The following is a 16601-nucleotide window of genomic DNA, read 5'->3' on the forward strand; positions in this document are numbered from 1 at the left end:
AGATATAAAACAGAACAAGATGATAGCAAGAACTGATCTGCAGAGAGAGCCTGATGTAAAAATCAAAGCACCTGGACTTCATTGCATTCTGGTTTATAGGTTTTCTTAATCACCTAACTTCTGAGGGAAGGTAGGCAGTACCACAGCTGATGGCAGTGACCCAAGGTAGATCTACAAGAAGTGGTTTTATAGTTTCCATTTATTTCAGAAATTGTTCTGTAGACTACAGACCATCTAGTTCATATTATCCTATTTTTGGATAGGAAGTCAAAATGGTGGTAGCATTCTACAAAAAATAAACATAAAAATCATTCTCATATGAGTTCCCATAAGGAAAGGTATGCAATATGGAAATGTAGCCTATTTGTTCACAAAGCATACTGCAGGAGGTAGTATTTGCTGCAGCAAGAGTCTTTCCAAATTGACTCACGAGTATGCAGAATTAAGAAAACAAATGCAAATCTAGCACAAGCTATCCAACTAGCTGGCTTCTGGCCAGAATTCTATCTAAACTAGCTTTCTTCTATTCTGGCCGTCATTGCCTCTCTCCCTCTTTCAAGCCCTTTATTCAAGCACTGCTGAAGTTTTGCTCTTCTTGTCTCGAGAAACAGCCAGGTGCCTCTTTTTCTCTCTTTTTGTTTCAGTTTCTGAAAGGAAAGAAGGTAAACAGAGAATAACTGGCTACTGGTAGTGTGTGGGTCCTCAGGTGTGGTGTGGATGTCACCTTGGTAACATTTTAGCTTGTCTGCTTGGCATCTTGCAAATAATAGTTTGAAATCCTCCCACATGTCCCTGTATGTAACTTGGTCTGTGGAAAAAATGTGAGTTATATTTTGATAGCCAATTTTAGAATTTAGGGGATTTATGTATGAGAAAGTTTAAAAGCTATCAGGATCTCTCAAAATACTGCAGCCAGCACTAAACGCACCGGACTGAATTCTCTGCCAAAATCTTTCTCAGTAAATCCTAATGTGACTTGATAACTTAGCTACAGACCTTGGCTTGGAATAGAGCCCAAACTTTGAAAGACTGGAAGTTTCAGTTGGCAAAAATGTGAAGGTGCAGTGGTGAATTCATAGCAGACTGGGGTTTAGTTTTAATTATAGTAAGGGAATTCAGCTCCCAAGAAAAAACCCTTAAAAAGAGAAGCAACAAGAAAAGGTGAAGGAGAAAGGAGACAAGTTAGAGTTTATTCCCCTCTCTGAAGCTGAGCCTTTCAGAGGAGGTTTATTTGGCTATCTCCTCCTTCAGTCTCATTCAAAACTGAAAGCACAGCAGAGCAGGGTAATTTTTGGAAGTGAAATGGTTGTTTCTTGTTTTAATTAAAGAAGGGTGGTTCTTTATGCATACTGCTCCATTTCTAGGTTAGTACACAACATCAGTGTCTGTACCAGCATCAGATTTCTTAGCCAATTCAGGCAGCTGATTTTCTATTCATAGTTTCACAGTGATCCTGTTCTCCATTAACGCAGCGTTTGGGGCTTTCACACATGGTTTGTAAACAGAGAATCATTAATGTTTGCTTCCCTCTTCACTTCAGTGACAACCTTCATCCTGAAAAAGAGTGTTCCCGAGAACATATTTCCATTCATGCCGTTGCTAGAAAGTTATTTCAAACTCAAGCAATTTTGTCTTTCCAAACTAACCAAGTTCCTCACTCATGCCATCAGTTGTTCAGGCTGATACCCAAGACACAGGCTCCTCCACTAATGCTCCATACCATGCTCATCCCCAGGGTATGTTATTAGCAAAACATACCCTCTCACACCCCTCCTACTTTTTTGGCCATGTCATGATGGCCAAAAAACTGGAGATCTCAGGGTTGCCAGTCTTTTCATGTTTCCTTTGACTGTGAATTATAAAATTAATTAAAACTCCTCTCTCTGGAAACACAGTATTTGCCTGTTATATAGGTGAATGTCAGACAAGTTGTTTCTGCAAAAACCGTGTCAGCTATAGTTTATACATTATTTTGTAGAGCTTTGCATTGTGTTAATTTCTGAATAATTAATTTATTAATTTTTATCACGTTTTTATTATTTATTTGGGGGGGAGGGCTGTATTTAGTGTTTAAACTCACTGTAGTTAAGCTACTCTCTCCTATGTCGGCAAAAAAATACATATTTATAGAATAGAGGAAGTGAACAAGATAACCAGGTAGTTTTCAATGTAAGTGTGATGTGTTTTTTTTTGTTTTGTTTTGTTTTTTTTTTTAATAGAAAGTCCCTTCTCCTGATTTCAGCTTTCCTATCAGACAAAACAGGTCTCTTAGCACTTCTCAGTGCCAGCCATTGTAAACATAGTTGCTCACTTTGTATGTGCTGCACAGGGACACTGCTTTATAAATACATACGTGGGTTAAGATTTAACAGATGGAAGGTGAGCAATAAGCTCCTTACTGCACTGATTATCCTCTGTGCTATGATGGCAGCTGATTTTCTCTTTTGTAAAACCAAACATCACATCCAGAGGTCGGACAGAGCTGGGTCTCCCTTGCTTGACTGAGCATAATATATGGCTTGACCTTCCAGTTCTCATGAATCACTGAAACAGGAGCTCTGAATTCAGAGGATATCTAAATAGCAGGGAAAAAAACCCTGTACAAGCTTCTTTGGCTCTGATTTGCTTTGCATTTAGCAGATATTTTATATATTCTCCTTGGAAACTGTATCAAATTTTTTTTTTCCCCTCTTATTTGTACTTTGCTGTTTCTTGTAGATGCCAAATGTCTGCCTTACTGTAGCCAGGAGCATGAAATACTGCCGCAGTAACCTGTGACAATGCCTTTAGTCTGCTTGTTGTTGCCTATTTATGGCACAGTAATGGTTTATTTTGTAGTCTAAACCCTAGGACTGTATTTTAATGAAGATTTAAGGCTATGATACAGCTGCTATTCAAACTGTGTGAGAGAGGCATGTTGGAATAGCCCAAGATTTACGGCTGCACTGTCAGTCCTTAAGCTACCAAGTGTCTTTACCCTTTGGTGCAGTAGCTACGGTGGAAACTGTACCCACTGCTGTGAAGCAGACACGGCGATTAATGAACCTGAGGCGCGCTAATCAAACATATGTTTTCTTGGCACAATGATTGTGTTATATATCACATCCCAATGTACAGGCCTTTATCTTTCCTTAATGATCTAGCAAGGGGGCTTTTTAAAATGTGGGTGTTTTTCATGCACTCCTTAGATTTGTTCCACAGGGGGTGGCCGTTAAAAACATCTGACGGGCATGCAGTTAGCCAGCGCCCTGCTGAGATTAGTAAAATACTATATTTAGTAATCGCACTACATCAAGGAACTCCAGCATTGCAGGAAACAGTTTGATTCAATGCTTTTTTTTTCCTGATTTTTTAATTTTTTTAATTTTTTTTTTATTGTCTGCCTTATTGTTTCATCTGGTATATTTTTTTTTCCGACTTGGACTTGGGTTTTGTGTCTATTTTTCTACTTTTTTTAAAAGATTTGTTTAGACAGTGGGATTTTTTCCCAATTTTTGTTTTGTTTTGTTTTTACTGGGAGAAAAAGAAAAAAAAAAGAATTGTAAAACAGGTAGTAGGAATGAAAAGTGGTATTTGGAATCTCTCTCTTACTGCTCTGTGTCTGAAGAAACTGATCTAATATTTGTTAGGAAACCTCTATGGGTAATACGTAATACAAGGATTCATGCTTTTGAGTACTAGAATACAATACGGTAAAAGCTCCTAAAGTTGGCTGAGAAAATGGTTGAAATGAGCAAGTATATTAAATTTATTTTTGTGCCAGAAGTATTTCTTCACCACTAAATAAGCATGAAACAGACTTGGAGCTCAAACAGGTTTGTTTCGTTTTTTCTTTAGTAGTTGACATGACTAACTGTCAATGAACCACATAAAGTGGAAGATAAAAGACCCATATGGAAAAGACAGCTTTTCACCAGGATGCTAAAGGAAGTAAACTGTTTCATGAGACTCTTGTCCAAATCAAAATTCCTATTTTAACATCTGATTTCTGAGCCCATTCTTGTTTTCTTGTTCCTGTAAATCCAAAGCAGCCTATGTAGAATCTTGAAACTATTCTGTAAGCTCAGGACTAAATCAAGCGCTCTCCCTTAAGGGGCAGATTTAAAGGAATACCATCCTTTGTTCTAACAAAATAGTCAGGGTTGTCAATCCAGAAGATTTGTGCATTGCTGAACATAATGGCATTTTATTACCTGGTTTATTTCTGTCTAGCATTCTAAGACTCCTGCTGATGCTTTGACTCAAGAGTAGTTTTCAGTTTGGAAACTTGAACTCCAGTGTCACAGATGACTTCTTTCTTTTGGTAATTTGTACTATTATTATTATTATTATTATTATTATTATTATTATTATTATTATTATTATTATTATTATTATTATTTTAAGCTATTAAATGTTCAAGAAAGAAAATGTTTGTCCTGACAGAAGCTGTGTTTCAAACTGTGAACATCTAAGCAGCAGCGTGTGAAAAGAATAGCCTTTATTTTTGCTCCCCTCAGACTCTTGTTAGTTAACTCATTTCTAACAGTAGTTTGGGATATTATAGTCAAGCTTAATGATTAAGTAGTAGTACAACAGGTCTCTCATCCTCCTCAGCTGTGATTCAGTAAAACCACAGCCCTTGTCCATGCAAAAGAATAGATGTTCAAATTCAGACATTCATGCTGAAGGCCAGCAGACTGTGCTGTACTTGATGTTAGAAACATTGTATTTACAAAATAATTTCTGCAGTTTAACTACTGCCATTATCTGAAATTCCATATTGATCCGGTTTTTTAAAGCAGCTTATTGCAAGATAAATCCCGAAATATTTTTGCAGTTTCCATCAGAACACTTGCAGGTAGGGAGGGGTATTACAGTAAAGGTAGATTGAAGATTAAATATTAAAGATTTCTCTATCTTTACATTAATATGACAGAAATGGGATATTTCCTGCTTGTGAAGGAGCATTATGATAGAAGTACCCTAAAATGTATTTCTATACAGTTTTATGCAGTGGAGTTTACTTTCTCCTGTATAAAATAATGTATAAATTTAAGAATTCTGGCTATGCCATTCCCCACTCAATTGTAACATTGTAAACATTCATGTTATATCTTCCTTTATGTGTAGCTATAAATGCCCATCAAAATATTTGCAGCTCTTCAGTAATTTAAAATACTAAAAACAAAGGGCCAAATTTCAGTATAAGTTGTCAAGTGGTTTTAGACCTTCACATAAATTTCTGTGTACACACTCCAGTGAATGGTACCCATTCATGCATACTCATGCCATGCTGCTTGTTTTCTGATTGAAGCAATCTGTAAAATGAATATATACTTCCATGTCATGTGAATATGGAACATGAAAGTATACATGTGTGAGTAAATCCATGGCATTGTGAAAACATATACTTCTATAATTTATTTCTGTATTTTGATGTCCGGGATGCCCTTTGTGCTTTATGAGCCGAGGTTTTGTACCCTGCCCACACAGCACTGTGGAGTGCTGTGTTTGGGTTTCTTGAGCTGGCTATACATGATTTATCTCAGGTGTATATAGTTACCCAGGAGAAAAGCTGGCAGTGCTGTGTGCTTTTCCCAATAAATGAGCAGTCTCATTTAGAATTACTGCTGGGATCTTGTGGTGACACCACTTTGTGCTGTGTAGACAACCCTTGGAGGAGAATTACATGAAAATCAGTCATAATAGTCTGAGGCTGTATTCTTGCATTTTACTCAGAAACTTGCACAATTCTTGCTAGAGACATCTGTATGCTGGTCATTGTTTTCTAACCAGATCCTAATTCTTTTCCATCAAATCTCTATATGTTATCTAAATAAAACATTCTGAATTTTAATGAGTGAAATTTCATTGCTGTTTAATCCTTAAATGCACTGAGCTAATCTGTGAGTGTCCCTTAATTATAAAAAGTGAAGCCGGGAAATTAGATCCTGGACATAGAGAGTAATTATTTTCATAACTCTTTTGTTTCTACCTCCGTAACATATGGAAAGAGAAAATGACCAGTTGTGGTTAGGCCAGAGGCCTTGATGATGGGTTATAGTCCCAGCACTGCCAGTCAGTCCAGTCCAGCTTGGATGAGTCATTTAAAGTCTGTCCACAAAGTGTCCTTACCTGCCTAACAGAGGTGTGGTGAGATGGGCTGTAGTTAAGCACTCCTGACTCTTTAAGGCACAGAGGAACTTAGAAAAGTGTTGTTTTTGTCGTCATGAATCTCAATAATGGCTTCTCAATAATCACCATCAGAGCCTTTGGCCAGCCTTCACTCCTTGATCATAGATACTGACTCGGGTATTTGCTGTGCTCTGCCTTAAAGGATATGATATTCTTGAAAGAGTTTTGTAGATGTTCAGATTCTTCCCACACTTAATAATAGCATGGACATATAAACTGAAATATTTGCAACATGCCGCTGGCCAAAACCCAAGAAGTATCTGCTGCTATTTGGTAATTATTTGACTACCATTATTTCTTTCTGAGTGCCTATTTTGGACATTCTGCTCTAATAGGTAAATAAAAAAGCCCCAAATTTTGGCTCGTAGATGAAACTTGAAGAGGAAAGGAATAATGTAGTGTGAGAATGTAGCAACTGGACTGATAAACAACAAAATAGGATTACTGGGAAATTGCACATACACATGCCAAATGTAGAAGTCTGAATGTTTCTTCTAACAGCACAAATCTGTAGACTAGAGAGATTTGATGAAAGGACAAAGTTTTATTTGTTCCTATTCAAAGTCCCGTCTTTTGTCTTTTATATCACTATTTACATCATTAATATAGAAAGTGTTTTTTTTGGTTCTGCTGAAGAGCTTCAACAGAGCAAGAGATAATTAGAGAACTGTTGTCTAAGAAATTACAAAATAATGGCCTTGATACATTGAGATGAGGCCAGAAGTGCATAATGAAATCACTTTGGGAAAGTTAAGCCTATAGGGATACCAAAATTCTGAATTTATTGCAGTTTTAATGTGGGATTCTAAAGGGGATGTGAGTCAAACCTGCTATTTTGCAGATAGTAGTGTCATGAAATACTAGTAGTTTTTCCTCTGGTTGTCTCCTGTTCTTTCAGCTTATTAGTCATTCTTTATTCCAGTGGACACTAGTGAATTGCATACTTATATTATTCTGACTAAAACTAAGCCTACAAACATGCTGTAGAGTTCAGAAAGTGCCATTTCCCCATTTCTACATACATGCTTTTCTTGGTCACCAGATTTTGCCCCTTTTGCGATGTCATATTTGCAGCACAGAACCGTCCTCTTGATCTTTGCTGCCCCATTTCTCACATTGCAATCCCACAACATATAGCAGAAAATCTACTTTGCAACTAGTTGTTGAAGCTTGATAAGCCTTTGTCATAACAGTAGTCCCTGACATTTAAAGGACTTCAGTTTATATTTGTCAGCCAAATTTCATACCTTCATACCTCTTTCAATTAATCAAAGTTAAACCATTGTATATGTGAAGGGGCCTCTTGTGGTTTCTAAGTAAGTAGTATGGCTTTTCTGGCAGAGAGCCACAAGCAATTTAGTAGGCACATACTGTGGGGGTTGAGAGGCAGAGACAGGAATAATCCAGAAAGCTTTAAGAAGAGCTGAATGAAATCAGTATTTCTATACACAGTGCAAGACTTTTGCAGTCTGTATCTTACTTTTGGCCATGGCAAAACTGTTTTGGTGTGTTGGCAGTAAAGTAATTCTGAAACATAGCACCAACTTGGTTTTCCTCTTACTCAACCAGTTTTGCACTGGTTTTACTTCAGTTGAAGTATTCCCAATTTGCACCTGGGGCAGAGAAGAGTTAGGCACAAGGGATTTAATACACAGTTTACAGTTGTCATATTGCCACTAAACTGTTTCCACAGGAATAAACCTAATGTAGTTCCTAGCTGTCTTCAGAAATAGCAGGATTTATTTTGTAGCCTAAAAGTCAGGATGAGGCTTTGCCATGTACCTTTTGCCTGAGAGCTAAACAGCTGTAAATAGATACTAACATAAAAGGTCTGTCTCCAGCAGAGCTGATCTCTCTTTCCAATTCTGACAGGGGTCACATAGTCAATGTAAATTACCACCATAAACTAAAATCCACCTCTCCTGTAGAACAAAGTGCTTGATCTGCCTGTCTAGAAGTCAGGAGCTATGCAGAGAACTGTAATATTTCAACAATTCAGCATGAGTGGCAACCTGTTCTTAATAATGAAACACTAGCAACATTTAATTTCATTTTGTTTCATCATGTTAAAATCCATCCTTTCTTCAGGGGATTTAAATACCAGCTGGATGGAACCTGAGGACAAAGAGAATTATTCAAGTAGAAGCGCTGTCTTCCTCTGTATTTCATGCAAGTTCAGGTTCAACATGCACATCTTGATGCCCATAGGGAATGAGTTGCTTTTAGAAAAGGATAGTGTAGACATCTCAAGAAGAATGTGATTTCTCTATTTTATCTGTCATTTTGATTTAATTGAAATATGTACCATAATAGTAATGTCAAAAGATTTAGGGGATTTTACTAGAAATGAAATTACAATTGAAAAATTTAAACTATTATTGGCAAATTTTTTGAGGATGTAACTATTTACTTGGGTGTTTTATAACTATGCTACAATATGCTGTTAAAAATGACATGGAGGTTGGAAACTTTAACTCGAAGCTAGATTCTTATATAGATACAACATCTTGAATTCAGTCTGAAAGATGTCAGAATCTCAAGAACTCAGCACTTCAAAAATTATGCAACAGGCATATCATGGAAAATTTGGCCCCAGTTCAGCATGTAACTATCTAGACTATTTTACACACTCCTTTTTTGATATTAAAGATGAATTCAATGTAAATGTCTGGAATTCTTCTTACGAGCTTGTTGGAAAGGGACAGTATTTTAGCATGACTCCCTTGTGCAAACCTGGTGTTTAGCAGATTACGTATGTTATTCTGTTATAGGTACACTACAGTGATAGACAAAATGGCAAAGAGTGTATGACCTGTTTGACACTGTCTCCTGTGCAGATGACTTTCCAAGGTATCGGAAGCTCCATTGAAGCCAGCCATGACCAGGTATAATACCTTCACCCCACGCTCCTGTAATTTTATTAATATCTGGTAAGGCCAGAATGTCAGCATTAGTAAATTTAAAATTTCGACACATCTTGTGCTTTCCGTATGGCATGTTCTTGTCACAGGGATTTGGCTCTCTTGCCCTACTAAAATCCTGATTAGATCTAAAGAGTGAAGTAAAAGGAGACAAAATTATATTGCCTTTAACGTATTTTTAAGACGTATTAGGAAAGCCTGAAGAGCTTACTTTGGTTTTAAAGTCAGATGTAAGGTTTCTGCAAAGGTTTTATTTGCTTTTATGTGTGTATCAGGTCTTGTCTATCCTATTTTTGCTAGAAGATTATGAGTAGTTGGAAAAGCAGAGAGATGAAGCCATCATCTCTAGCCAGCATCTGTCACAAGAAACTGACATTTGAGAGGAGAAAGGGATTTTTAATCAGACTGTGTAAAATTCCCATTTTGTTTGGCTGTTGCTAAAACATTTAATTCAAGCTTCTGGCAAAAAGCCAGAAAAAAAAAAAAAGCTCAATGTTAATCATTTATCACCCTGTTGCTTCAGATGGGAACTGAGGGGGACTTCCCATTCTTCTTGTCTTGTCCTCCAACACTTGTATGTATAAAAGCATGACAAGACTTTGATACTCTGAAAGTATTAAAAGCAAAAAGGAAACAAGTAGAAGAAAACATTAAGCCAAACCTTGCACCTTTCATGTCTTCAGTAGATTAGAAAAAATTACCACGTTTACTTGCTTTTGCAGGTTATCTTTGAATGGTACTGTGTCCACATTTGCTGTAGATTTTATCAGACTCTATGCAAGGTTCTCTAAGAATAAAAAGTGAAACCGCGTTAAGAATTAGCAGAATTAGTTACTTTTGGGGAAAAGTTTCAGACGCTCTTAGCCATGTTTTTGTTTGGTGGGTTTTTTATTGAAAGTTCCTAAGTTAGTTGTTAACATAAACTAAACCCGTTAGTTATTTACATGGTAACATGAGGATACTTCCTGCCTTTAAGTGTTTGGTGTTTTACAGTAATGGAGAGCTGTGGTAAGTCAGACCATACTTTGACATTCAGTTCTCATTTCATCCAGCAACTTGTTTATGCTGCTCTAATGCTGCTCCATTTTTCTTTCAGTAAAGATAGGCTTTTAAAATATAGTTATAACACAAGTATGATATTTAGACATTTCAATGAATTTAAGGTGGTCCCTGTCAATTTGGTAACAACTACATTCTGGGCCACCAGCCAGCTTGGCCTTTGTCTTAGCATTTATTTAGGCTAGAGTATGATATGTAAACAGAAAAGAGACTCTGTAAGCAAAAAGCACATTTAAGCCATCTAAATAATTATATATTTAAGATCTCTAGATGAAAATGTTGTATTGAGGCTGTGAAGTGAAGCATCCAGAAATTAGGAAATTTCAAATTATGTGCAGCATTAGTTTCATCCCAAATGTATCCATTCAGTGCTCCAAACAGGATATTCTTCTGAGTAGAAATTTGCGTAAAATCACATAGATAAAGATTGTATCATAGCACATTCACAAATAGGTAGAATTAAATTTACTTGGGCCTTTATGCAGCTGGAATTTCCTCATCTTGTTTCAATTTGAAGTTTAAAAAATGTTCATAATTGGTTTTAGTTACATAATTTTCCACAGGCTTCTTAAAATGGAAAGAAAAATGTTTTGTTATTGCATGACGGGGTGGTTGTTGTGTTACTGAACCCACATCACTTGTGCAAAGATTTCATCTGAGCCAAGAGCAAAAGAAAATAATCATCTGAAAGCCAAGTGCCAACCAGTGGCTCACAAAAAAGATCCACTCACTGGACAGGATGCACAAATTTCTGCTTATGCCTTTCCTAACTGTCAAAGGAATTTCATTTTCCTCGGAAGAGGGATGCTGTTGATGGGTTGTGCTTGATAAGGGGGTAGCAGGACTAGATTAAAGCATCATTTTCCATCATCTGAATATATAGAGAAAAATGAATCATTAGCAAGTCAAGTGTATGTCAGGCACTGGAATTAATAAATTAATGAAAAAAATCAGGGATATTAATGGACTAACTAAAAGAAAATTTCTCTTTTCTCTGTTGTTCCTGTGTGCTTGGTATGTTTCTCCTCGTTTCCTACAATTTTACTCACAGTAGGTTGATTTGATGGTTATTGTTCTTTTAAAAATAGACCAAAATGCTGCACCTTTGTCAAACTGAACTTCATTTTAAAGTGTCAAATTAAATAAGATATAGATAAGATATACAAAATAACTGTATGCTATAAAACTTAAATTTTAGAAATTCTTCTTTAACTTTTGTAATCCGTTACTTTTAAATCGTGTCTGTAGTATCTTGTGGCTATCAGGATGGGCTGATTACCTGAAAGCCCGTGATTTCAGTGGAGGGGTGGTGACTTCTGCCTCAGTAGTGAGGCCTGGCATAGTTTGACATCAGGAACTGTCAGCTTCTGTGCTTATGACGATAATTTTTCACATGTTCTTTTTAAATTATTGATTCTATAATTTCAAGAGGGTTTTTTGTTTGTTTTTTTAAATTGAACACTTTAGGAATGAGACTGTGGAATATTTTGGGGGAAAAGGGGTGAAATGTGTTATGTGAGTATCTAATAAAAAAAGCTATATGCAGATTTGTCATTTTTTTGTGGGAAGAATGACAGTACTGTGGTACGCAGCAGCTGATCAAAGAAAAAATAGAAATAAAAACATAAAAAAGAAGAAAACTGTGTTGCCAATGGCATCTCCAGCACTATAGGATACCTTTTAGATTGGACTCATTTTTTGTAATCTGTCTCCCTACTCATATCCAGTAGGAGATTTGTTACCCAGCAGATACCAGAGTGGGTACAATCCTACATAAGTACATTATCTGGCTGTTTCAAATATGTCAAGACTTGACACTGCAGTTTTTCAAGTCTCTTGCTCTTTTCCTGTACTCTGTAGGGAGTTTTCATTCTTTAGATTGGTTTAACTTGTGATTTTAATGAGTTCAAATATTTTCCCCGCATACTTTGTCTGAGCAATTTCAGATTAATATAAACATATCATACTGCTACACTAATTAGTGTGTTTCGAATGTCTGATTGACAAGGCATATCTCATTTGGTCATGAAGCAGTACTGTGGAAGCAATTGCTGATCTTTCATTTTTCTTTTGACAAAAAGAAAAAATGGGAAACATTCCTAAAGCACCACTGCAGTCTATCTTGCCATTGCAGTCTATCCTGCCATATTTTGCTGGGTTTTGCATTCAGGTATGCCAACCTCTTTTATAAGAGTTTAATGAGGTTCATAATTTTTTTTCCTGAATGATTTCTTTCCATTTTTTCTGTTTCCCGTTATCTGACTGTAACTCTAATTTTCTCTTTCCTTAACAGCAACCATTAATAGCAACTATTCTTTGGAGGGTTTTTTCAGTAAAATCTAGATACAATTAGCTATTAGTTAAAATGGTCACCACTTTCTATTGACTTTCTCAATAAAAGCTGAGTTTCTCCTTAATGGTAGTAAAGCCTGGTATTTTTTACATTGCTGTGGGACTGGAGACTACCTATTCTCAGGGCTTATGATGGACTTCAGGCACATATTGTAAAGCTGGGGAATGAACTGAAAGTGGGTGACTTAAAGTAGCAGAAAGGAACTCCTGATAGTTTTTTTTTATTTGTGTCAAGATATGAAAAGTAGGAGACAGAAAAGGGAAAAATTCATAGATAGGAGGCTATATAAACAAAAATAGTTGGAATGAAGCAGAAAATAAGAAAGTGCAGGGTAATGGGGCAATGAATGTCTGAAGGCCACAGAAGTGGGATAAAGAGAGAAAGTTAGAGCTAACTAGAAGGGGTGATCAAAAACCCCACCCAAAAAAGACATCTTCTGCACTGCTACATTTCAAAGTACTGAAACCTGAATTTCTTGTTACTGCTACAAATAAATATCTTCCAGTTTTAGTGAACTGTGACTCATGAGGGGTCCTTTGAATTCTTGAGTTCTTACACTAAGAACTGTAAGTTAGAAGATGTAATGCTAGCAACTGAAGAAAATGGAGATTCACATTTTCCCCGGAGGACTCCAAACAATACCTTAAAATTGTTACAGATGTACTGCACTCAACAAATATCACTGGATTCACTATAATGGTGGCTAGGTTAAATTTGATGCCCTATGTCAAACAAGACAGCCTGTGACACAGGTTCAATCTAAGAAGTGACATACTTCTGCTATGCCTTGAACAAGTCAATGTCAAACTCAGCATCAACATTTACATGTGTATTTTCAAAACATGCAATGTTACCATCTTCAGTGGCTTTATAATAATTGTTTTTCTGGATGTTACAGCTCTGAGTGACTGAGTGCTTTGGGGTATCACACTCCTGTGGTTGTCATAGCTGTGAAAGAATAAACATCTTGGATGTATTCTTAAGGCTTACTGAACAGCAGGCAAATTGAAAGTATGAACATTCACTTTTAAATAAAATTATTTAAAGGTCAGTTCTAGTGATGAGAAAGAACAGCTTGGGCCCATTTTGAGATTTTGAATGCTTGCCATGGAGTACTCTGCCTGTACAAGTGAATTTTTAACTCCAAGTAACTTAATGTTCATTGAAGAGTAACCAGTTCTCTACTTGAATTTCAGGAGGCAGATCAAAGAGCAGTGCATTTTCTTAAAGTTTCATTGCTTTAATACTTTTTTGATGATTTTGGAGGCTTTAATCATATGCATGTTTTCTAGAGCTGGCAATACTCTCCATTTGTTTATTACTGAGTTCAGCTGTTTGCTTCACCTAATTCTGCTGTTTAAGTTATATCAATGAACATTTTATGCCTGTATTTTTATTCCTTGCTTTCTTAATGTTTTCCATTATATTTATGTTATATATTAGACTATAGTTTTAGAACTCTTCTGCACTTTGCAATGCACAGAATAAAATACTTTTATTTTGCAGGAAGATACCAATTGTTTAATGTTACATTTAATCTACCACTAATACAACTTTTATTTTCTAGTATAAAAAATAGCTAGAAAGAGAATGAGCAGAGGCAGAAATTGTAGAAGTGAGGGAGCTACTGGTAAGATAGACTTGAATAGAGAAGGGGATGATGGAAGGAAGATGCCACACTGAGCAGTTTCAGAAATCACTGATGGGAAGCTTGGCAGACAGCAGTGGCAAGCAAACTGAAATGTGGTCTATATCAAACCATTATTGCTGGCCTGCAAACAGGCATTTCTGGGCAGGTTTCACAGAGACTGGGGATGCCCAGATGTGAGCAGCTCCTGATGGCATTTGAATACAGAAGGGCAGGAATAGTTCTCAAGGAACAAAAGAGATGGGTGACAGGCTCAAGGGAAGGTGCTCGGAGCATTAAGGTTAGAAAAGCACTTTACACTGTAACAGCAAATGCATCACACATACGAAGCTCCACATCTCTGTTAGGGTTTGAGAATTGCTGGTAGAGCATGCTCAGGAGGCAGCATCTAGGGAATTTACAGAAGGCAAAATAACTAAAGGTGTAGTCAGTGAGTATATGGAGGGAAAGAATTTGTTGTTCAGTGCTGTTACCAGAAAACATAAATGGGGTTGTGTTTTTTGCTAAGATACCTTTCCAGGTCAGAAAAACAGATGATTTACTGGACACTACATTAATTCCCAAATTTTTTCAAATGATTTTCTAGATATTGATATTTACTTCACAGTGAATTTTTATATCCTGGACATGGTCAAAAAATGAAAAAATGTCAAGGTTTTCTTTAAAAAATACATGTATCCTTTTTTTTTTTTTCCTTAGGTGATATAGGATTGTCAGCTCATTTCTACTTTATTTATTGTTAATGCAGTTATCATTTCTTCAGGGTGGCTTCTTCAATAAAATGATAAAACTTTAGTTTTAACGAGTAAACATTTTCTAGCAGTTTTCCCAAAGTTTGGCAATTCCATTACAGCCCCTTCAGCATCAGGACTTCTACCTGATCTTATGAAAACCTGTCACACAACCAGGTCTCCTTCTCCTTCAAGGGGGTCTCACTGGCTTCTGCCCTCTTCTTGACAACTCTGTAACCTTCAGGGGTGGGTGAAGCACAACCGCAGCTGAGTGCCCAATGCTCAGAAAGAGCCAGTTCACATAGGATAGAAATTTAAACTACTTTTGGTATACAGCACCATGTTTCACTCTTCTGTCTCGTAGGTTGATGCTGCAGTAAGGAGTCATCCCATCAGGTTTTAGTTAGGCTCATTGGATTGTTGTCTGCTATTTGATATTTTTCCTCATCTGTTGTGCTCCCCACGACTGTGTGTGGAAGTATTGGTACATTCCCTCTGTATTCTTCATCTTCTGTTTTGCATTATGTAAGTCTGGATGTACGTGACAGAACATTTGCTTTTCCCTGGCAGCTGCTAAAGTTTTCCTTGATGAGCCCAAGATCAAATGCTTGTATTTGTTCAGGAAGTGTAATCTTTAATTTTCAAAAAGTGGGTTACTAATTAACTGCTGAATGGGAAAAAAATGCAAACCAAGGCATACCTATCTTCTTGCCAGACTCTTTCAGTCCTCTCATTCAGGGCTTCCTGAGAAGATTCCCAATGTGACTTCTTCTTGCTGAAGATGCGTAATAAGATTTTTCAGTGCTCTGTGTATGCATGTTTGTTTACACAGCAGTGTCAGCAGGATATGAAATGCTGCTGTTGCAGTCTCTGCCTATCTTAAATGCTTGGCACGTAACTGCAATGACAAAGAAAGACCATGCATGGTTTTGGGACTGTCTTCCTCTGTTGGAAAAAAGAGAAAAAAGGTGAAATATCCTCCTGATTGCTATTGGTGAGGTTTCACAAGAGTGGTGAGGTTCACCAGGATCACACAATGGTTGAGGTGGGTAGAGACCTCTGGAAGTCACCTGGTCCAAGGCCCCTGCTCAAGCAAGGCCATCCAGAACAGGCTGCCAAGGCCGTGTCCAGGCAGCTTTTGAGTATCTTCAAAGTGAGACATTCTGCCTTGGTTTTTCTTTCCTGTTTACTTCCTCTCCAGTCCTGGCTGCTTCCTAAACTGCTGAGCTAGGTAAACAAGCTTTTAGCCAGCTCAGTGAGTTGTACTGATCTGCTGGGGCTTAAATGAATGCTAGTGGTGAAACAAGGGAGACATCAGGACTGCCCACCCAAGAGGAGAGGAGAGGGAGCCATCACTTTCCACAGCAGCAAGCTATTGGCTCAGCTTACTTACCTTGTAAAATGTCATTTAAAGGGGATGAGGCACAAAAAATTAACTGTACAGAGAAGTTAATTTCTTGTAGAAATGTTTGTCTTTAGTACCATTAAAGCTGTTCACTGTACAGTAGCATGACCTGGCACAAATAGGAGATCAGGAGTGGCACATGGAGGGAGAAGAGCAGAGGTGTAGCAGCCCTGACCTGCAGAAAGTTTGGCTGTTTTGGAACTGCACCCCTAGTGTAGTTACTTGCATTAAAAATACCTTAGCAAGCTTTCAGTGCACTGTAACATGTGGAAGTGGAAAGAAAAGCATTAACAACATACAATAAGCC

The 16601-nt window shown here is 37.2% G+C and overlaps 1 protein-coding gene across 2 annotated transcripts in view; it reads left to right on the forward strand.

The window, feature by feature from the left end:
- The window catches only part of STAU2 (staufen double-stranded RNA binding protein 2), a 172425-nt gene that overhangs the window by 99941 nt on the left and 55883 nt on the right, over window positions 1-16601 (forward strand). Inside the window, exon 13 of one of the 2 annotated variants that reach the window (XM_066180164.1) lies at window positions 8949-9062. The exons of the other annotated variant lie outside the window; for it this stretch is intronic. Coding sequence (XP_066036261.1) covers window positions 8949-9062 — 114 coding nt within the window. The remainder of the gene's footprint in view (window positions 1-8948; window positions 9063-16601) is intronic. 2 annotated transcript variants of the gene reach the window in all.

This window comes from Chamaea fasciata, unplaced genomic scaffold (assembly GCF_029207755.1).
Source record: "Chamaea fasciata isolate MVZ Bird 193981 ecotype frontalis unplaced genomic scaffold, bChaFas1.0.hap1 SCAF_1, whole genome shotgun sequence".
Classification (NCBI taxonomy): domain Eukaryota; kingdom Metazoa; phylum Chordata; class Aves; order Passeriformes; family Sylviidae; genus Chamaea; species Chamaea fasciata.